The sequence below is a fragment of the Podarcis vaucheri genome (genome assembly GCF_965113315.1).
Source record: "Podarcis vaucheri genome assembly, chromosome: 1".
Taxonomy (NCBI): domain Eukaryota; kingdom Metazoa; phylum Chordata; class Lepidosauria; order Squamata; family Lacertidae; genus Podarcis; species Podarcis vaucheri.
In genome coordinates, this window is record NC_138759.1 from 23,153,836 (window position 1) to 23,177,322 (window position 23,487).

At 42.1% G+C, this 23,487-nt stretch overlaps 2 protein-coding genes and 1 long non-coding RNA gene across 5 annotated transcripts in view; 1 reads left to right on the plus strand and 2 right to left on the minus strand.

The window, feature by feature from the left end:
- The window catches only part of BTBD7 (BTB domain containing 7), an 81,653-nt gene extending 74,396 nt beyond the window's left edge, over window positions 1-7,257 (plus strand). Inside the window, exon 11 of the mRNA XM_082232412.1 lies at window positions 1,814-7,257. Within this exon, the coding sequence (XP_082088538.1) occupies window positions 1,814-2,629 (816 nt within the window). The 3' untranslated portion in view covers window positions 2,630-7,257. The remainder of the gene's footprint in view (window positions 1-1,813) is intronic.
- The window catches only part of LOC309539044, a 158,029-nt gene that overhangs the window by 89,790 nt on the left and 44,752 nt on the right, over window positions 1-23,487 (minus strand). The window lies entirely within an intron of this gene.
- Window positions 9,989-23,380, minus strand: UBR7 (ubiquitin protein ligase E3 component n-recognin 7). 3 transcript variants are annotated; one of them, XM_082233857.1, is made up of 11 exons: window positions 23,102-23,380; window positions 20,510-20,643; window positions 19,306-19,366; window positions 17,389-17,484; window positions 16,372-16,425; window positions 15,283-15,388; window positions 14,548-14,720; window positions 13,391-13,519; window positions 12,375-12,537; window positions 11,596-11,657; window positions 9,989-11,141 (listed from the first exon to the last, which is right to left on the minus strand). In XM_082233857.1, exons 1-11 carry the CDS (start codon window positions 23,282-23,284, stop codon window positions 11,049-11,051), a joined length of 1,254 nt encoding a protein of 417 aa, XP_082089983.1. In that variant the 5' UTR covers window positions 23,285-23,380; the 3' UTR covers window positions 9,989-11,048. The 3 variants fall into 3 exon arrangements, with proteins under 3 accessions (XP_082089983.1, XP_082089984.1, XP_082089982.1); XM_082233858.1 differs by having other exon boundaries at window positions 13,391-13,522; window positions 14,548-14,690; window positions 23,102-23,379; XM_082233856.1 differs by having other exon boundaries at window positions 13,391-13,522; window positions 23,102-23,370.

The window sequence follows — 23,487 nt, forward strand, 5'->3', positions numbered from 1 at the left end:
ACACACTGAAGACGACAATAATGGCTGGTCTGGAACAAATTAGAAAAGAAACGCCATTGATACATTAGCCAGCTGAATCTGGTAACATTTGAGCAAAATGTGAATTTCCGACACTGAAAGTAGGATCTGTTCAGTTAACAATTTGTCTTCCATAATGGAAATAGGTCAAATTCACTTCCCGTCCGTTCCTTGAAGAATTGTCTCCTTTGTAATTATTCTTTAGAAAGCTGTGTTCTAGTCTAGATCATTTCCTCCTGCTAAATCCATATTGTTTGCTTGGTCTGAGTAACAAGATAAATATTTTATTGGACAAGGCTGACTGTGGCTGCATGTTTGTGGTAGCCGGCTTGGAATCCAGCTGTTGTTAAATCATTTGGAGGAGGAAATGATCTGTCGTTACATGTTTAGACCTTCTGAGTGCATTGTGCACCCTGCAGCTGAAAAGTCTGCATTGTCCCCTTTCAGGAGTCTGAAGGTTTAAATATTCCTTAACTCGGATGACTCCATAGCTTTGGTCAAATTAGAAGCACGGAATGGAATGGGAAGTGATTAACCAGGATTGTTTATTTCCATGGATTTATTTTGCACTTAGTTGATAGTGTTTAGAAAAGAAACATGCAGAGGTCTACTCTATTAACAGCCTGGTGAGTGTTTGGTCTGTATCAGAAGGGCTGACATTCTGTTTCTTATGCTGAAGCAAGCACCATTCCGTTCAGTGGGATTGGCTCCCAAGTAATTTTGTATAGGATTGCAGCCTAAATTTCTAACAAATTGCGCTGAAGAATTTTTTTACAGAACTTGATTTTCATATCTGAGTTAGCTAATCCAATATGAAACTCCTGCCAATAATAATCAGTCCAAAATGCATTGCTATCAGGTGGAAGTAATTCTATACAACAAGCCCACACATGAAAACAGTTTCTCTGATGACATTGACTCCTGCTTCTTCCACTAATGTAAGGTTTGTTTATTAGATGGCCCAGTTGCAAAAGTCCTTCATGGAGTTAAATTCATCTGGCTTTGAGTCTTGTACATGCTTCAGTTACATAGATTTCTTGAACTGATATCAGTGTCTCTAGATTTGTTGTCAATCGTCTCTGATAACTATGTCGCTGAAGTTTAAATGTCCAAAATAATTGGTTTTGGAAGCTAATCTGTATAGCAAAATGCTCTAAAGTTGGCCACTGTAAAGCCCCAAGAGTGGACTATACAGATTTTGTAGCTCAGGACCACAGCACCTCAAGGACCGCCTCTCTCCATATAAACTGACCCGGACTCTGCGTTCACCTTGCGCCTTCATTATATAGCTTCATTATATAGCCTTCATTAGATAGGCAGCGCTGATTTGTTGTGTGATTGTTTGTTTCCAGTGGCAGGTGGGCTGTAGAGTGTTTGGCGGTGGTGACCCCCCCCCCAAAAAAAAGCTCAACAACTGGGCAATCCCCCCCAAAAAAAAATTCCCCCCCCCAATGTTTGGTTCAGTTCCAAAAAATAGGGGTCGTCCTATACATGGGTGTGTGTTATACACGGGGAAATACGGAAAATAAAATAAAACTCCTCTTATAGTTGGAAATGCTCTTAAACCCATCTGTTCATGCTGATAGTACAAAAACCCGTGTGTGTGTGTGTGTGTGTGTGTGTGTGTGTGTGTTTAAGAGAGCATGTGCTCTTAACATGTAGCTGTGGCCTGTGGCAAGCTTGGACTTTCTTAAGCTGAAATAGTTCTGAGGGAGGCGAAAGTATGTTGCTTATAGCTGGAACACAGGGGAATAAATAGCACAAGTAGAAATGGGTGTTCTCTTCTCTTTTCCAGGGTACTCAACCTGTGCTGAATGAACTGATGCCAGATATCGCTATGGGTGTGTCGACAATGTCTCTGAAGGACAGGAGGCTGCCAGAGCTCACTGCTGACACAGAACTGAGCCAGCCTGTTCTGGAAGTTGGGCCAGGAGCAGCCCAGCACATTTCATGCCTTCAGACAAGGCACATGCACAGTTCCCGGAAAAAACATTCAGTTGAACAAAAACTGGATTCGAGAGAGAATCCGCAGGAATACCCAGATTTCTACGATTTCTCCAACGCTGCATGCAGACCGTCTACTCCTGCCCCCAGCAGGCACACTCCTTCACCTTCTCAAGGTATCTATTTTGGCCCAGATTTGTACAGCCACAATAAAGCATCACCCAGTGGCTTAAAGGCCGCCCACTTACTTAACCACATCTCTCCAAAAAAGCTTGAAGACTCTCGGAGGGAGTATGCACTTTCTCAAGAAGGGCATCCGCATAGACAAAAGAATGAACCGATACACCTCGATGTCTTAGAACAACCTCCCCAGCGGTTGGACTTGGCATTGGCTGCCCAAGAGAATGCTGGAAATGGCCCAGTTCACGCAAGGGGGCGAACAAAAATAGAAACTGACTTAACCTATGGGTTAACCTCTGGCCGGCCTTCTCTGCCTGCATACAGCTCAGAGATCCATGAAGAGCAGTCCGGCCGGAGGCTGGCAGACCTCGAGCCCTTGGAGCATGAAGCACAGAGAAATGTGGATTTGGAAAGGGAAGAGGCAGTAAGCAGAGGAAGGAGGTCTCCCAGCAAACCAGACTTCCTGTACAAAAAGTCTGCCCTCTGAAAACCACCTCCACTTCTTCTCTGTGCCTAAGAGTCATGAAATATCCAGTCTTTGCCACCTCTGGCCTGACTTTGGTTGGGCAAGTTCATTTATTGCCAGCTGCCACATCACTTTTTTAATTATCATTTTTGTACATACATGGCTTCCTTAGAGATGGCATGCTACCAGTTTGTTTGTAATGCTGCTCCAGTTTGTGTCCAGAACAGATTTTGTTAAGCCTCTTAAAAAAAAAAAAATAGCCGGCACCTTTAACAAAAAATGAAAGGTAGCCTTTTGCACCTGTACATTAATTTTATTTAGTTTTTGTACTAGTATGTTAAAACTTGCTGTTATATTTAAAGGACAATGTTCATACTCTCTTGGGTGGCTTTTAAAAAAAGAATTCACCTTCTGGCTTCCTGTGCGCATTGGGTTTGCGCACTGAGATATGTATTTTCTTATCAAATGGTGACAATGTCTGTCTTTATTTTTGAATGACTATAGGAATTCCAAAGAACAGCACATCTAAGTAACTGCTCTGGTTCAGTCTCAAGCCTTCCTGGTCTACCACTAGTGCAAGAATCCAGCCTAATACGTTTGTTCTGTTTACCAAGTCCATGGCAGCTGGCCTTCATCTTGATGTAGCAAGCCCTCACTGATGTTTGTGGCCGAGGTTTTCTGTGGAAGTGAGGAGTGTAACTCTCTTTGGGTTCCTTGAAATCTTCTCTCTCTCTCTCTCTCTTGCAGGCCTTGGGGGCTGGCATAACACCTCTGAGAAGCACTTAGTTAACTCCTTTTGTTGGAATACACCTGGTACTGCAAATTGTGACAGTACTGTAAACACTCTCATCAATTTTTCCTTTGAGTAAGGATATGCAGGTATGGGAAGGTTTTGTACCAACCCAGGACAGTGAGAAGATGCTGCATAACACCTGACTTTGGTGTTAACGCTCCATCTCCTTAGAGGAAGCTGCCTGTCTCCAGTAGAGGCACCCAAAGGAGTGCTTTCTGCCTTCTTCCTTCCACCTGTGATTAAGCAACCAAGGGCTTCAACCTTAGTGATGTCACTGAGGGCTCCTGGACCCCCTGAGTCTCTTGCTTTGTGGACGGAAATCACAAATTGAAGAGGAACGCCTAAGGCTTAAATTAGCTGCAAGCAATTTAGCACTTAATTTCTTCATCCCAACCTCTTCCGTGTGTGCGCGTTTGGTTTTGTCTTTTTAAAAAGACTCTGGGGACTCTGTGCTTTTATGAACACAAAGTAAAGAGACGGGGCCGATTGCTTAGAAACGCCCATTGCTGCTAATGATGGCCATTTGGGCTGTCAGCAGTTGTATGCACCCACCATGTCTTTTCTCATGCAAGTATTGGGGAAAGCCCCAGTGCTGCTGTGTGGCATCTCCCAATACAGGCCTGACAGGGTGGCTAGCTCTAAAATGCAGATCTTCCATCACCAGAAGACCTCAGTCAGAATACTAACTAAAGGCTGTTCTAACCTTAAATCTGACTCTTGATTTTAGATACTTGACACTGTTTTAAATGTACACTTTTTCAATGTTTAATCATACTTTTGTTTTCAGCTCTAACAAGAGGACCAGCTCCTGCCTTTCAGTTGCTGTGTCCTGTTTCTTTTCGGGGGCAAACACTGTTAAAGCAAACAGAAGTTCTGGATCCTTGATGGATAGTGTGTATGAGTGAGAGAGTATCTTGTCCAGAATTTTCACACTACATTAACTTTGCTACAGTGGTGCAAATGGTCTTCACAAAGCATAAAGTCTCCTATCCTCTGCCTTTTTAATTTTGAGGACAAGGGAAGATGAGAATCTACTATATCATCTTGTCTAGTGTTTTTTAGCTGTCTTTCATGGTATAGGAGAAGTTTGTGAGATTGGCTTTGCCTTCCAGAGAATTTTGGGACAAGACTTACCTTTGATCCACTTACTCATGCACACCGAATATATCTTTAAACCCACTCTCCCAAACAAGAGCACACAGAAACGTCCATATTCTGTTATTTCAAGTAGGTCATTTTGTCCATGTCTGAAACAGAGCCTGTTTGCTTCAGTACGTTAGTAGTGTAATGTGTGCCTAGCTCTGTCTGTGAGTTACCTGAGGGGTAAATTCTTGATCTCAGTAGTGGCTATAGAGTTGGCTGAAATAATCCACCCAGGTTTAGTTTACACATGGTTTTTACTGTGGAATAAGCTTTGCGAGAAGCTATTTAGGTGCATATTGGCTCCCAGCGAACAAAACGTACCGCTTTTGAAGTCAGGTAGTTGCCATTTCAGACCATGGGACGGCATTCTAGGTGAAAGCAAATCATGGTAAGAGACAGAATTTTGTAGCATACCTTAAGATAACGGAGTTATTTATACAATGTAAAACAACTTGTATTAAGTCAGAAAGGGGGGTTCAAATGTTCCCAGAGAAATTTTTGGACTGGCTTCTTTACATCTATGGCTTTAATTAAGAACTTGCTGTTTCTAATGTGTCAACAAAACTCTTCTCGGATTCTTTGGCTTATTAAACTAGATCCGTTTCCCAGCAGTGGTCAGATTGGGTTTGATCAGTTTGGTGCAGTTTTAGCAGGACCTCTGGGTAGCTCATTTATTCATCCAGTGTCATTCAACTCCTCTTGCACTTCCTTAGGAAAAGGCGTATTTTGATATCTATATTTTGATATCTATATTTATGAGCAACTGGCCAACTAAAGCCAAACTTTAATATCCATGATTCGATAGAGCAGGAGTCGCCAACCTGGCGACATTGGGCACCGTGTTGCCCACAAAGGCTTTCGTTTGTGCCCCTGGGCAGGTTCCCCAGACTCCAAGCTTTCTTTTTTTTAAAGAGGCAAGTCTCTAGTTATGGGGCAAAATGTGCTGGTACCTTCTAAGTGATTTCTGTGAAATGAAAGTGAACGTGACGTGACCACCTTGTATATTTTTCTTGACACTGACAAATGCTCCCTGGTATTAGACAGCAACAGCACCAGTGCACGTGTGATTAGTAGTGTGATCTCCATGATCAGGGCATAGCTCACTGTGGTAGGTTGTCAGGGTGCTTGTCTAATTTTGTGTTCTGCCATGACCCCCACCTTAGGAGGCACTTTGTGACTCGAGCCACCAGCACTCTCCCAAAATTTGAAATGACCCCCCTGTTCCAAAAAGGAACAGTGCAATGCAACGGTTTTGTCTGGGTGTTAACTTGGCCCGGCAACAAATTGATCAAACATGTATTGTGCCATAATTGAAATTAGTTTTACAATCTGCTGGGCAGATGATTTACTCAGAACCTCAACCGCTTGGTCCCTTTGTCCTCCCAAAAATCAGGACTCATGAGCAAATCCCAGCTATTCAGTGTTTCAGTAATTGACAACTATGCTGTGTGTTTGGCATCTTCAATGCACAATACAGTTTTAGCAGCTTAAATAAATAATCTTTTGTTTGCATGAAGCACTTTTGAATACATTTTAGGAAATTCCAAGTATTCAGTAACCATACAGCTGTGGCTTTGAAAGAGAAATAATTACTTACTGAACAATTGGTAAACCAATGAAAGATGCTTCAGTATGGAAATTTAAAACTATAATCTTGGCTATTTCTGCTGCAACAGAAGAGTCGTGTCCAAAACTGGTTTGGTATCCATCCTGCTAGGAAAAACTGTGTGTTCTAATCCATGATTGGGAACTAGAAGTGTGTGTGTGCATGTGCGCACACAAACACATTGTGTTTCCATGCATCTCTACCTTGCATGGGTTGTTCTCTTTTTTTAAACTTCCAGAGGTGCAAAGGGCTGTGTGGGTTGGGAAGTGACAAGGGTTCTCCTGCCAGGAGAAGGAAGTGGAAAAACCACCATGTAGACATGCCACTTTGTATCCCAGCCAATGTGTTTACAATAAGTCTTCTGAAAGTATACTGTTAAGAGTTAATTCTTCAGTTATCCTTGTTATCCTGTAAGACTACCGTACAGTGACCATATACGTTTCATGTTTTAATTCCTGTCTTTGATCTCTTTTTTTCTGCCTTTAAAAAGAGAGAAAATGAAGAGACTGGCTCTTGCTTGTTATTCCAAACCATATTTTCATCTCTTATGTAACTTATTTTTGAAATGGGCTATGGATGGAACAATTATTCTAGCTTCTCCCAATGTCTGTGCTTTTAAATGGTGGAGGGGCTGTGTGTGGAATGCTAGAGGAAGCTGGAGGGGGAGGGGATGCTATTTCCGTACATGTTTGTATTTCTGGAAGGTGTTAAGTGTCCATGATGTTGCGTTGTTTTTGTGCTGTTACTGGTATAAAGTCAAGTGCCTTCAATACTAAAGGCTCAGAAATTTTCTTACAACAACTTCATGTCCTATGCAAGTGTTTTTTCTACAACCTGCATAACCAGTACTTTGTAAAACTTGTTTACGCTTCAATTGTACATATTGGTTTTTAAAGAAAATATAGTATTTTTATTTAGGTACCTCTAGAATTGAATTCTAGTCTTGTGTGATGCATTGTAAAACAATACATTTCTCTTTTGAGTACCATTACAGTTGTAAAAAGGTTTTCACTGGTTCTATTTTTCTACTGTTGCTGAGAAGCATGTTAACACTGACTTTATCCTACATATAGTTGGCATTTCAAATAAATGGCTTGTCTAGAAAAATCCTGTGTAAAATTTATTTGATTCAGTCACGATAAAAGACAACTTCTGCATGCAGCATGCTAACGTATAGTAACATTTTTTCCTCCTGCCTGAGACGAAAACACATTACTGTGCACAGCTGCCAAGCCTACTCCTTCCGATTATATTAATTTCCTGTCTTGAAAGAAGTACCAACTTGTCAATAAAATCTCAAGGCTACAAGGCAATAACTTTTATTAGGAACTAAAATGTTGCAAAGTAGCTTTGGAACTCTTCTTCAGGTTAGGTATAAAAAAAGAAACAAAGGGGTAGGCAGAACAGTTAGAAAAGACTGGATAGGATAGGAATACCGTTTATAAAAGATGGAGTACAGAAGGTGCTTTACAGAATTAGACTGGTAGATACAATACAGATTTTGTTGGTGGCAGGGAAAATATTGGTATATAAAAGGAGAATTCCTGGATGCCAAGGTTCCAGTTTGGGGCAAGCACTCTTTGGTGAGAGAATCCCAGCAAACTAAAGTGTGGAAGTCTATGTTTGCCCTTTAAAATATGCCCTTGTGAGTTCCAAAACTTCCCTCTTCCCTTAGCATAGAAAAAGACCACACATTTGGTAGGTTAAAAATGGTTTACTTACAAACTCTCCGAAGGTCAGGTTTATGTGATTTTTCTATGCATCAGTCATAAAACTCAGGCAGTAAAACTTGGCTTAGTTACAGTGGTGAAAGTTCCTAGGTGACCGGTATAGGAACACCAGAAAGTCTTGTTAGAGCCATGGGGTGTGAGCTTGGAGGAATCAGCTCAGACCTCTTTGCACTGAGCTGCTCAGGCAGACTGAGGTACAATAGGTGAGCAGGAGTGACCTAAGCCTGGCAGGACAGCTTACTGTATGGCATTAACCATTTCATTCATTAATGAGACTTAAGTATGTTGGTTATCTGAGGCTGGTTATTCCACAGGTTTCAGGTTATGCCAAAGTTTGCTCCGTAGTCAGATACATTTTACTTTATTCTAATAAGGCTGTTACTCTGCTGTATCTCTTAGATTTCCCCAAACTAATGAACTAGCATGGCCACATCAATTGGTTTAACAATATCCTTAAGCCCAATTACTGTTGGATATGCCATAGCTAACCTACACTGAAAGTATGTTGGGCTCTGTCTTCAGCCTCAGTAACAAGACTAGGTAAAGGCCACCTGCAGCTTAATCCAGCCAAGACTAGAAGGATGGAGTTATACCTCCTCTGAAGCAGCAAGTATGTAGCTTGGGGGCAGTTCTGGATCCATTGCTGTTGCTCAAGGCCCAAGTAACCCTGGTAGAGTGGAATGCCTTCTGTCAGTTCCATCTGGTGGGCCCAGCCTTACTTCTGTTGTCTAGGCTCTGGTAACCTAGTTGTACATGTGCTATACATGGGGTGGCCTTTGAAGGTTCAATACCTGCAGGTGGTGCAGAATTCAGCAGCCAGATTGTTGACCTGGGTAGGACAGTCAGTCCATATAAACACCAATTCTAGCACAACTACACTGGTTGCGTATCAGTTTCCAAAATGCTGGTTTCGACCTGCAAAGCCTGATGTGGTTGATGACCACCTCTTCCCCACATGAACCAACCCAGACCCTGTGAGTATTGTCTATTAAATACTTAGTATACCAATTTTCTCACTACCCCCTATGGTGCTTTTCAAAATGCAAAACCACAATCTGTGTCAAACTAGACGGATCTGACTCATGTATTGGCACTACTTCCCTTGTTTACAGTAATGTGGTTGGGTACAGATGTGCATCTAATGACCCTGCGCTGAACAGAAGTTATTTCATTTAGCACATCATAGGTAGTGTAACAGCTTCAAGATTAAAATCAACCACAGTGCAAGTTACCCATGTAGTCCTGAGTTTTGGCTGAGGGAATATGCAGAACAACACACTGGCACCCTAGTTATTATTAATATTCTGTTGGGAGCCATCCAGAGTGGCTGGGGAAGCCCAACCAGATAGGCGGGGTATATTATTAATTATTATTATTATTATTATTATTATTATTATTATTAGTAAACCAGGATGTGTGCTGTCCATGGGAAACATTATGGTTACATGCCAGTGGAAAGGCAAGGCTGCATCTAAAAATGAGCAAGGCCACAGCCATTCCACTATCACTAGCATGTACCCCATTCTCCTACTTAACATTCCTTTAAATTCTCCCACAATGCAGCCTAGTCACCCCAAGCAAACTGCTCTAGTATGGGCATATTACCCCACCCCACTGGTGCCTCCCTTCTTTGAGCATAGACATATTGCAACAGTGTGCTTGGGCAAGGGAATCTTCACAGGTATCCATGGAAGGTTGTTGCCTACATATTTGGAGGGGGGGGTTAATCCTTTTCTCCGCAGCTGCCATGCTTCCTGCAGCAGCTACTATGAGGGGGGGGCGGGGGGGCGGAGCCAAGTGAGGGAAGCCACAAGCCACATGCAAAGACAAGTGACGTTGCCATTAAACTAGCTAATAGATACAGTAATAGCATACTAACATTGATGAGACTAGAAGTGTGGCTATCAAACACCTGCTTGCAAATCTTGCATTATGTCTCTAGGAGCCCATAATCTCTAGAGCAAGCCTACCATTATCTTGTTTCAAACCAGACTGAGTAGGAACTATCCTCTTCGGGCTGCTGGAACGAAAATGAAGCAGCTCTGAGTAAACCACATTTGCAAATGTTTTTGAACAGGCACAATCATTCCAAAATTTAGCAACATCACTAATGACAACCAACTGCTTTATTGAGATTTAAAAAACCGAATGGTGGCAGAAGAAGACATCGCTTTAAGGGTTCTGAATACACACATTTAAGATTTGTTTGAATAATTAGATCATTAAGTTGAGCACTAATAAGAAAACAGCTTCTGAACATTGGTTTTAACATTATTTACAATATTCTTGCCTTGGTTTTATTACCTAAAATTATTACAAAAAGATCACAAGTTCATTATTTTACAGGTGGGTAAATACCTTTGTAGGCTACCCCTCTGAAACATATACAAACTAGAACAATTACATGATATGAGCTTCCAAACCAGAGATTCCTTGCAGTCTAAAAAGTAAAATGATAACCTAGTAGCATCCTGCAGCAACCAATGTATTTACATTCTGTGGGGGCAGGAAATTAACATTTACAGTAATTTCATTGTAAAAAGCTGCTATACAGTAGGAGTTATCAAGGAAATATTATCTAGAATTTGCATGTGTCAGTCTGTTCATTTCAAAGTTTAGCTAGAATTTATACTTCATTCAATGAGAGGTTCATTAATCCACATTCTAATCCTGTATTCACTCTCTTAAACAAGCAAAATGCCTACAGAACATGATTTGTACTAGAAATTACTAAGAGGGTGTACTTAAATTGAACAGGTATGAATTCTTATTTTAAAAACAGATCTGCATGAAAAAGGGGTACCCTGATTACATTGTTATGTAAACTTCAGTCAAGTGATTTAGGTTTTTCTTTTAACCAATTGAAGAATGATTCATCACCTACAGCTGTTTAGAAGGCTTGTTAATCTTTTTCTAAGTATATACCTTTGGACACTAACCCCATCCCCAATTCCTTCAACACAAATTAATTGGCATTTTTATGAAACCATGATCTTGTTAATTTTCAGCACAGCTGCCATGAAATTAGAGCACATGTTTAAGCTGTTAAGCAGCAAGCATTGCCTTATAGGACAAAAGCCAAGATGAACAGGTAGTCGAATTAAATCAGAAGGGAGGAAAGAATGAAAAGGGGTAGCAAAAAACTTGTCCTTCGATTTCCAGGCCAGTCTAGCTACAGTAGTACTGCATCCGGTCTGTTCTCCTCCTCTTCCGAGACTGAAATTCTTCAAAAAACTGCTGAATGTCTTCTCTCTTAACAACCTGGTGGCAAGTAAAAGTTGGTGGAAGAAAATAATGGAACTGACACATTTTAAATGTAAGTTCAGGCCTGGATGAAAAGCATGGTGGTCGCTAATAGGGCAGAAGTCAAGGCATTTTATTTGGGATGCTAAACAAGGTTTTGAAAGTCAAACTACTAAAGGTCATTTTGAGACATTACACTTTAAAATGAATTATTGAGTCTGTTCTGAAAAATGGCTTAACTCCTCCTAAGGGCTCATGATAGCTAATATACAAATTCCTCTTACCTCCATTAACATCCTTAAAACAATTCTATGAGGAAGATATGGTCCAAGGTCACCAGTGAGCTTTATGAGTGACCTGAGAAACTGAGGACCTAAGCCTAAAAGCCTTATTGCCTTCCAATCCTGCTTCAACCGAGTATGATTAATCTGTAAATCAACAAAAGAGAATCGCTATGGAGTTATATACTTACTGTTCCGTCATTCGCAAATCTTCTCAAATAGTCTGTCAGTTCTGTTTTCAAGTCATTGTATTCTGTATTTTAAAAAAATTCTGTGTTACTGTAGTTGTGAATTTACTTAAAGTATTGTTTTTCTCCCATTTAGCTGACTAATTGCAACCAAATATGGTCCAAGACTCATACTGCTCCTCTACCTCCCCGCTCCTCTGGTCTGCTTTTTTGCTCAACATATCAACTTAGTTTAGCATGGATTTTCCATTCAAGGGAAGTAACAGTACCAATCTATTGAGCATTGGACAAGACTACACAGAGTACTGTGTTCAGTTCTGTGCACCACAATTTAAGGAGGATATTGACAAGATGGAGCACGTGCAGAGAAGGGCAAGCAAGATGATCAAGGGTCTGGAATACCAAGTCTTATGATGGAGCAAGTTTCCTTTCTCCTGCTCCAGAGGGTAGGATTTGAACCATGGATTCAAGTTAAAATAAAGAAGATTCCAACTCAACATCAGGAAGAACGTTCTGACATTAAGAGCTGTTCAGCATTGGAACAGACTACCTCAAAAAGTGGTGGATTCTCCTTTCTGGATGGATGCTTCAGCTGAGATTCCAGTATTGAATGAGGTTGGACTAGATGACCCTGGGGCTCCCTTCAACACTATGATTCTATGACCAGCAGTCTGAAACCAAGGTGCTGCATTCTGCACAACATTCTGCCTAAGCATTCCCCAACCTGGTGCCCTCCCACCAGACGCTCATTGGGTAAAAAGTATGAAAGCTCCATCACTTACCACTGATTAGCTCCACCTGCTGGACTCTATTCATGCTGCTAAGTGTGTCCATTAGAGGATCTCTTCTGTCTGCTTCCTGGTCACTTGTCCCTTTATTCTCATAGGCTAAGACTGTATCACATTCCTCTGTTAGAAATGGGACTTCCAGGTCACAATACATTTTCTAAAAAACAAAAGTTTATTTTAAATACAGAAATGAATTGATCACCTTGGCCTCTTCTCCCTCAACTGGCACCTCAGGGCAGCCATTCTATGAAAGGGATACATAGGAAGCAGGGCTCACTCTATCACCTCTGCTATGACAGTCCAGCTCCATTTGTTTTACTCTTCCCTTCCTGACCCGTTTATGCAAGCCACTCTGGGAGCCTCTGATGTACAAATGCAATCTATCAATAATATACACTTCCCTTCTTGGGGGGAAAAAGTTACTAAGTTTTACTCAGACTAGACCCACTGAAATTCATGAACCTAAATTAGTTATGCTCAAACTTATTTGACTACCACCTTAAATATTTCCAAATACCTCAAAGGAAGAGGTAACGATGCGCAGCTGGAGCCTGCAAATTTCAACGCAAGCCAACAAAAGGTGGAAATGACAAATGGAGCCAGGCAAGGAAACCTAGGTAATGGGATACAAGGCCAGCAAACATATCCACACAGGATTAAGAATTAAAGGGCAAGAACAGCGGTAGAAGAGGAAAAGCAAAAAATGGGACATTTCTCCTCTACTACTTCTTTCCCCATGTATGCATAGAGCTTTGAAATTTGATGACTAGAAAAGAGACTCCAATTGTGAATCAAATGAATAGACAAATTACAAGCAAGCATCACTCTTTTTTGTAACCTGCCCGATACAATTCATTATATGTTTTCAGACAAAAACAGGTTAAGTCTCGCAGGTTTACGCTTTCCCACTCCTTCCATTTTTATTCAGCCACTTGCAAGTTCATAGGTGAACTACATTCTAGATAGTTCTAAAGCAAACATGAAAATTGGAGATTTTCAAAAATACATACCATACATTCTTTGCAGGTGCACAATTTGCTTCGCCAGTTGTGTGGCCAAAAGGTGGCCCTGTTCTTCTGTACATACTGCTTGGCTTTAAGTTCTTGGAATCTGCAGGTGGATTCTTCTTTCTTAACTGTCTGCTGCAAAATGAAAGGTCAGTTTCTCTTCCATATCCACAGGTGTTGTTCATTCTAGCCTGTGAACTTCTTAGCTTTCTGCAAAGTTATTACAAAACTGCAATCTGGTAGCAGTAAGACGATAGTAATGCCATAACTAAGAAATGGAATATGCACATGAGGCTCAGACTTGAATTGAGGTCTAGGGAACCAGGAAAACAAGCAGAGTATAAATACCTCACCAAGCCTAACTCCATTTATTCCTCCTGAGGTTCCCAAAATACATTAGCCTTCATGTTCTTCCTAGACATTGCATTGAAAAAAAACTCATTTGGATAAATCCTGCAAAAAGAGGAGTTCACAGTTCTTGTTTTCTCAGCCAAAAAATGCACAAACACTGTAGCACCGGAAATAATCCTTCTAATACTTGCTTTCTGACTCTACAGGCACATTTGACATGAATCTTTCTGTTCATTTCAGACCCACTTGTGAAGGTATCCAACTATGTTCCACTCAGAAAAGACCCATTAAAATTAACAGATCCATGTTAGTTACTTCCATCAATTTCAGTGGGTCTACAAACACTGGATACAACATATAATTATTTTGAGTCTGGGGTTCCTGTTACATTGCCCAGTTGCACATGTAGCTACTGGTGTCAGGCAGTTCCCGGATGGCTTGGACACTAGGGTGCTCATACACACAAAACGGTGTGTTTGTCTGGCAGGTAATTAGCTGAATTACATGAATTTACATGCTTCACAAAGGGTTACATGCTCACGTAGTTTTGACACAAACTTTTCTCCTCAAAATTGCCTTTGTGAGGGCAAAACAGGCCACTTTTTCAGAGCTGTAGGAGGACCTGTCCCTTAACAGAAAGTCAATGTGTGAAGCATTTTATTCCGTTTTTATTCTATTTTATATATTTTATCTTTTGTAATGATCAGCTAGACAAAATAAATAAATAAATACAATTATTCTCTTGCTCTGAGCACAAACGAAAGAAAGATTTTGACCATAAGCCACAAAAGAATAAATGCAAAGCTTACCTCAGAACACTCAGAGGCAGAGCTGGTGGATGGCTCATTATTGTGTGCTGCTTTTTCTTCTTCGGTCTTTATTTGATTATCTATACCATTTTCTTTTTTTATTTCTTCAGTTTCTTCAACATTCAGCACAACTTGATCTTCAGCTGCAGCAGTAACTTTGGTCACAGTGTGAACTGCAAAAGAAAGACACCCACACCTAATATTGACATGCCTGCGCTACAAAATGTTATTTCATTCTCAAAAACCTGAAACGTTATTTCTGTCTCGGTAGTGGCGCCCTCTCTGTGGAATACTCTCCCTTCAGATGTCAAGGAGATAAAGAACTATACAACTTTCAGAAGATTTCTGAAGGCAGCCCTGTATCGGGAAGTTTTTAATGTTTCATGCTTTATTAGGTTTTATATATTATGTAAGCTGCCCAGAGTGGCTAGGGAAACCCAGTCAGATGGGCAGGGTATGAATAATAAAAGTATTAATTTTTATTTTTATTAAATATCAACATGGCTACCAACAACAAAAGGTCAGGTGATACACTATGCCTAACATTAAGAAATCTCAAAGCGCAAGAGCACAATTCAATCAGGCAAAATTAAGACTACTGCAACCTAAACAAGTCAAAGTTGCGGTAATTTTAATGAAACTAAGATGGGTAAAATCAAAAACTTGCATTAGCGAGGCTGAGCTGCTGCTCCAGGTTAAAAATATTAGCACAACAGCTGCCCTTATTCTCCTCACCTGCTATCTGTGAGGCATATGCCCACAGGAAAGGGCAACGATCCATGCAAGCCTGACACACCATTTCGTGAAAGTCCCCACTATCTGGAGGGACTGCACCAAGATGCTGGAGGTGGAAATGAGAACACACGGGAAACAACATATTAACAAATTATTCTTCAACAACAAAAAGGGGAAACCAGTGATCCCCAAGCACTGGAACACATCTTTTTTCTTCTTTACACTCTAAACTAGGTACGAACAGACCCCAGACTTATGGAATCTTTAGAAGTTGGTGTTTTATTAGAAATGAAGTTGGGTACAAAATAGTTCATAGGAGTGAACTGGTGGCATTCATCTGTCTCGGGAAAGAATGGAGGAGTGCGCCTCTGGGGGTGACGTCAAACTGCTTGGAGAGTTGTAGCACTCCAAATTAAGTAACAGGGTGTCTCTGAGCACAGAGTGGCTGGGGAAACCCAGCCAGATGGGCAGGGGTATAAATAAATTATTATTATTATTATTATTATTATTATTATTATTATTATTATTATTATTTTCAGCTCAGGAGTTTGTTTTAATACCAACTGAGCTCACAGTCCTTTCATACAAAAATACACTCCTAATTTTCCCCTGGGAGGGATGGGGGAGAAAGAAGAGCTTAGCTTAGAATCCAGAAATTCAGCAATCTAATTAGAAATTGAGAATCAAATATTCCTTCATATTTAATGCAAAGAGCACCCCTAATCTTACCTCTGCCCATGGCATACAGTGTGACCCAGGCATTTGTGTAAATGAAGGGTTAACTTTATTTTACAATCTTTCATCCTTACTAGAACATGTAATGCCTAAACTTCATCTAAACATTGCCTGTTCCAATAAGGAGGAGATTTAACTATCCAACTGTAAACAGTTTTAAGTGTATAGGTTTGCAACATAAACTCAATTATTCCAGAGTACTGCTTGAGGGATCTATGCAATTATTTTGAATTAAGGAGGCTGAGGAAGCGAGCCCTGTACAAGTTAGAAAATCTGGTCTGACAGGTTAAATTTATCACTTTAACATTTCCAACCCTTTCCATTTAATGAAGTGATTTTATTACATGGGCTTACCCTTCCATGAAACCAGTCTTCACAAACTATGCACTGGATCATTTCATCTGGAATCTAAAAATAGAGCCAAAATATTACAAAATTATCTTCGTCAGGCTACCTTTGAAAATGGTTCAACGAGTGCAAAATGATGCTGTAATTTGCTTATTGAGAATCTTGAGATAGCAATCTCCTCAATCACCTATATTAAAACATCTGCCCTGCCTGCAGATTCATTTCCGTGGTTTTAACTTCTAAAGCCTTAAATTGTTAGGGTCCCAATTACCTTAGGGGACACTACCATCACTACATTTTCTAATACAGTGGTACCTCGGGTTACAGACGCTTCAGGTTACAGGTTCCACTAACCCAGAAATAGTACCTCAGTTTAAGAACTTTGCTTCAGGATGAGAACAGAAATTGCGCAGTGGCAGCACAGCGGCAGCAGGAGGCCCCATTAGGTAAAGTGGTACATCAGGTTAAGAACAGTTTCAGGTTAAGAACGGACCTCCAGAATGAATTAAGTTCTTAACCCGAGGTACCACTGTTAGTGGAACTCCATTACTTAACTAAACACCAGTTACAGAAGTGTGCATGCACACGAAAGCTCATACCAAGAACTAACTTAGTTGGTCTTTAAGGTGCTACTGGAAGGAATTTTTTTATTTTAACTAAACACCGTGTGAGTAATACTTATTTTGTCTGTTTTCAACCTTCCAACATTTAGCTATAATGGATGGCTCCAAGTTCCAATATTATGAAAAGTCAATTTGGCACTGGGTAAGCCTAGAGAACACGATGAAATACCCTGCATAAAAAAATATCCTGATGTTGCCAGTTTGTGCAATTTCTTGCGTCATGGAACATGATCAGTAGCACTGTACATATTGTGGAGCTTTGCTTTCCACCAACTACCTCTGTCAAACATCTCTTTTTGCTTATTTTAAAATGGATAACAAAACATAGTGAAGTTACTAAAACTTACTAGAAGTGCACGCATATAAAAATATTTGCATGTACAAGATGTTAGCATCTTACCTCATCATCAGGATCTGGGTAAGGTCTTTTACAAACACAATATAATCCAAAGAAGTTATCGTTATATTTATTTGCTGGATTCACCATTGCCTTCTCCTAGAAATAAGTTAGGACATATGTCTTAAACAAAAAACAAGAGGAAAACAAATACTCTAGAAATAAAAAGCGTTAAATCATGGTATGTATCTTACTTTTAGCCATCCCAGAAAGCTAAACTTTGCTATTATGTCCAGTCATATTAAATGCATATCACATGTCCCTTATTGAATCTCACTTCAAGCCTGAAAAATTTATATACTCTATAAACCTTTGAGATTTTGGAAGGGAAAGAAATTGAGGTAATCAGAAGAGAAAGAGGATGAACTGTTTTTTCCTTGAAGGCAGAGTCAAATAAAAGAAAAAGAATAGAGTTTCCTCAATTTAAGTTAATGGAGACTCAATGTGCCCATCTGACTCAGATGCCATCTCTGGATTGCAAGCTGTGACCCACATTAAAAAACACACTCATATTTCTCCAAGTCCTTGAGTCCAGCAGGTTAATAAAAAGCACATTAATATCATGTTTACAGACAACACTGTACACACTAGGGCTGGGCGATATTTGGTTTTCAACATCACAATATATCATCAGCTAAATATCACTGTATCTCGATATATCCCAACATATATTGGTGATGGCGGAGGACCTTGCTGGCAGATGGTCCCGCCATACCTCCCTGCAGCAGCGGAGGGTGCACCAAGCTTCCCCACAGCAGCCAAGGGCCTCGGCGAGATTCCCTGCTGCAGTGGAGGGCCTTAAAATGTAAAGAAGTAGTAGTTTTAATAAAAATATTAAATAAACTTCCATATAATTTTCAACTAATTCAAGTGATTTACTACTCAGGTTGCATCTGCTTCCCCACTCAGAGGTCTAAGTGGAATCTATGCATGCATAAGCCCCACAGAGTTCAACTGAACTTACTTCTACTTTCCTGGGAGTAAGCCTCATTGAATTCAGTAGGGCTTGCTTGTGAGTAGACATGTGCTTGTACTGGTTACTGAAAAACACCCTCCCCATCCCTCTCCCATTTCAGCCCAAGGCAGCCAGCTAAATCTTCTCCCCTCCATCCCCACCCCCCACACAGAAGGGCCTCCTCAAAAGCCCTCATCCCACCAATCTCTCTCTTTTTATCAGAGCTCCTGCGGGAAGGTAAATGGCGTTTCCATGTGCTGCTCTGGTTTTGCCAGAAGCGGCTTACTCATGCTGGCCACATGACCCAGAAAAACTGTGGAAGCGGACGCTGGCCTGTAAAGCGAGATGAGCAACTGGACTTAATTGTCAGTGGTCCCTTTACCCCTTTACCTTTAAGTGGAAAGATACCTGTGAAGATGAAAGAGTTTGCTGGTTTGTGTGAAGGCTTATCATTTAGGAGGGAGGAGGAAAAGAGCAAACAAAGCTGGAGAGATGATGCCAGCAAATTATCTGCAAAGTATCTGTAAAGCTGAGCTACCCCCTGGGAAGCTGTTATGTCTCCACCTTTTGTTCACAGGTATATTGCCTTGTTGAAACACATATCACAATGTTATTTCAATACACTGTATTCAAGAATATGGCGATTTATAGCACAGCCCTAGTACACACCATAAGCTAGCAAATGAAATCTGCATTTCCATGCAGTCAATCCAGATGTGAAGGGGCATTTGGATGTCGTTCCACATCTACAATGAACTGACCCATGAAGGTCACTGGACACTAAATAAAGCTAGCCTGGGCCAATAGCTATGAAGAACTTTGCAAATTTCATTTCAATCTCACTTTTGAAATGCATGTTTATGAGAGAGAGAGAAGAAAAGATATTACAAGTAAAAGTTCTCACACTAAAGAAACAAGAGTTTAGCTACAATTACACTCCAAAAAGAAAACAGAATTATACTTACTGGAAGTAGTTTGCATTGCAAATTTTTGAATTTGCTGTTTCCACAATCACAGCGGAAGTTTCTAAGAGGAAAAAGAAGAGTCAGAGTTCTGACAGGGCTTTTTTTAGTTTTAGGAACATCAGTTACCATACATCTCAGGAAAGTTAACTGTATTCATAAATGGATGAAAACTCCCTACTTCTGACCAGGATCATTCAACCACACCCAAAAAGGTTTATTTATCAAAGCAGACATTTGATTTACAAATTTAATGATTATTATACTACCATGAACAAGATCAGAGCATGTCATTTTGGTGAGCCCATAGCACTACTTACCGGTATTTTGGTTGTGTCTCATTGGAGGCTCATAAACAAGCAGCTGCAGCCAAAGGTTTTTCTTTTAAACCTAACATATCCAAAAGTTTTCTATGTCTGCTACACCTCAGTACTGTAACATTTTTCTCGCAGTTACAATCCTGAGTTTCAAAGCGTTCTTGTATACACTGGCGGAGGAAGAGGAGTGCAGGGGAGCGCACCGCCCCCAGCAGCGCGATCCCAGTGGGGTGCCATCACGGCTCCCCCCCCCCGCGCACTGGGTGCCACGCCCCCAGGACACACGCCACACACCCGGGACGCGCCCCAGCCCCGCCCGCACCTGCTCTCTACCCCCCCCCCGGTGCCGGAGCATGAAGCTCCACCACTGCTTGTATAAAAGAGTTACAGTGGCAACAAAATGGCAGTTCTAGTTTAGGTGCATTTAATGTTGTACAACAGAGGAAATACAGTGGTACCTCGGGTTACATACGCTTCAGGTTACAGACTCCGCTAACCCAGAAATAGTACCTCGGGTTAAGAACTTTGCTTCAGGATGAGAACAGAAATCATGCTCCAGTGGCACGGCAGCAGCGGGAGGCCCCATTAGCTAAAGTGGTGTTTCAGGTTAAGAACAGTTTCAGATTAAGAACGGACCTCCAGAACGAATTAAGTACTTAACCCGAGGTACCACTGTACATTGATTTTAGGTATACTACTTTACTATTGCTGGCAACTCTGAGATCACTGGATGGAATAACTGATTTTTAGAAGGTCTTAACTGTAACTGGTTTTTTTTTTTTAAAATAAACTGCTTTATAATGTTTTGGTTTTTAAAACTGTAGATCTGTTTGTCACCCTGGGCTCCTTCAGGGAGTGGGATATAAATTCAATCAATCAGTCAATGTTACCTTTTTGTATACAGCTCAAATAACTTGTGGGTGCCATGACATTCATAACTGCATGCTAAACAGATCCCTGCTGGCTCTTCTCCTGGTGGCGTGCACGTACTGCAGGCATACAAGGCTTGCCTCTTTACAGCTCCCTGGAAAAGAGACAGCAGCATAAAAATGGAGATGTTAGGGAATGCCAATTTGAAGTTGAGCAAAATTGAATTCTGTGTACAGAAACCAAATCCAGCTTTTTCAAAGGAGATTCCATAATGGCTCCCATGTTCTCAAGCAGCTATATCCTACAACTTAGGACTGATTATTCCAGATTCAGCCAACAATATGTGTCCACATTAGAAATTTCACTTAGGCAGCTAAAATAACTGGCAGCCAGAAAATGCTGTATACTGAATGCCAAGTTTGTTTCTGAAAAGGGAACAAAAGGACCAGAGTGTTACATGGGTATTGTATAAATGCACTGCAGTATAAATAAGCTTCCAAATAATCCGATATTTTCATTATCTAGATAACAAGCTACTGATGGGGGGGGGGAGTCAGACAAAATAAGAGGAAAGGGACAAAATTGCCCTTGCCTAAGCAACAGTAGGGACGCGGGTGGCGCTGTGGGTAAAAGCCTCAGCGCCTAGGGCTTGCCGATCAAAAGGTCGGCGGTTCGAATCCCCGCGGCGGGGTGCGCTCCCGCTGCTCGGTCCCAGCGCCTGCCAACCTAGCAGTTCGAAAGCACCCCCGGGTGCAAGTAGATAAATAGGTACCGCTTACCAGCGGGAAGGTAAACGGCGTTCCGTGTGCTGCGCTGGCTCGCCAGATGCAGCTTTGTCACGCTGGCCACGTGACCCGGAAGTGTCTCCGGACAGCGCTGGCCCCCGGCCTCTTGAGTGAGATGGGCGCACAAACCCCAGAGTCTGTCAAGACTGGCCCGTTCGGGCAGGGGTACCTTTACCTTTACCTTTAAGCAACAGTAGGAGGCAATCATCATTCACTGCTGTTTTACACAATTCCTCCTTGTTTCACAGGCAATGTATAAGCAGTGTACTTTGATATTTCAGCTGTTTTCTTCCCTAATGAACAAGGTATATAAAGAGTATCATGCACAGATGGGGATCGCTGTCCAGTGTATTTCTGTACTCCTTAGGTGTATGAACCTTAGTCTAAAGCAGGGCTCTTTTACATCTTTGCTGCGGCTCCGGGGCAGATACTAGCGAGGGGAGGAGGCGCATTGTGCGCCCCGACACTCCTCACTGTGGGGGGCGCTGTACTGGCTGTGACGTCGCATGGGGGCGGTTCGTGCGTTAGTCACGCATCGTCCCGACGTCACCTTCCCACCCGCTGTCAGATCGTGGCTCCGGAGATATATTTGTTTTAAATGTCGCAATGGTTTTGCGGCTCCCAGTTGTTGTTTTTTCTTCGGAAACGGGTCCAAGTGGCTCTTTTTGTCTTAAAGGTTGCAGACCCCTGGTCTAAAGCTGTCCCAGTTTATTTTCAAGCATACCAAGACACCCACACACCCTCCTCCTTGCTTCAGCTATTGCAAGACGGCTTGATGTTACTGCAAGATACAACCAAGCTATGTGACGTCGAACTTTTTTGCAGGAGCATGCCAATATAAGAAAAAGCATGAGATGCAGCCAGATGATCAACAAGCTTCAGAATGATCATTACCAGCCAGAATACACTCCTGGAGCAGTGAGAATGGAGTTGCATCAAAATCGTAGCAAAAAGAGTAGGCAAAAGGGGGCATTCATAACTACAATATTAAGTACACTGTCTTGTAATCTTTTAGAAGACATTAGTAAGATTCCAGTGACCATCCCATGCCCTTCATTTCGTTTAACCACACTAAAGTCTGATCACAATGGGACCACAAGAACAAACCAAAGTATGGAGAAAAGATCCCCGTGACTGGTTGCCCTGCAAAAGAAACTATTGCTCCGCAAGACCTTTTTTCGGGTGTAAAAGCCTAGCTACCTTTTCCATATACGCATTATGCTCTTTGACTTTATAATCCACGCACATCTGTTAACAGAGTCCTATCCCATCCACCTTTCCAAACAGAGTTTTAAACAGAACAAGCAAAACTAACAAAAGCACGAGGTCAGCTGAAGAGAAAAAAAAACCAAGACGTTCGGCCGCTGTTGAATGGAGCTCGGCCGCCGTGTTGCCATCTTGTTGACCACTGCGGATGCGTTTCTACGGATGGGTTGTGTTTTTTTTTAATTGCATTATAGGGTTTACACAGCACTTGCGAGGCTCTTGTTTATTGTTTGTTAGCCACTTTGGGGTTCATTTGAGCGGAAGGTCCACGAATCTTTAGTAGGCTGAGCAGAGTGGCTGGGGAAACCCAGCCAGATGGGCGGAGGATAAACAATAAAATAAATAAATAATAATAATATGATGATGATGATGAAGGAGCGGAGTTACTTCAAATAATGACGAACGAAATAAAGAGGAGCGCCCACCCGAGCCCGGGCATTCCTCTTTCCTTCTGCCCCCGCTTCCCCTCGCCCCCCAACCACCTCAGCCCCTCAGGGGCCGCCAAAGGAAGCCCCACCTGGCGGGGCACCGCCCCCCTCTCCTCGCCCCCGCGGGGCTCACCTGAGAGTAGCTGCAGCGCTCGTGGTCGCTCCCGCCCAGCACGGCGCGCGCCTCCTTCTCGAGCTCCTCGCTCTCGGCCAGCACCTCGGCTAGCGACACCACGGGCTCCTCCGCGCTCCTCTCGCCTTCTTCGCCCTCGTCGCCAGGTAGGCCGGCGCCAGACGCCGCCGCCTCTTTCTCCATCCTCCACTAACGCACGCAGCTCCCTTTCCCTCGGTGAAGGGGAGGAGGAGGAGGGGGAGGAAAAGGCGGGAAAACGCCAAACCGCCACCAGAGAGCGCCCGGCGCACGCCGGAAGCGGAAAGCGAGGGGTCCGCTGTCCTGCGCCGCCGCCGCCCAGACGCTACGAGATAAAAGGCGCTCGGTGGGGAGGAGCAGGAAGGAGA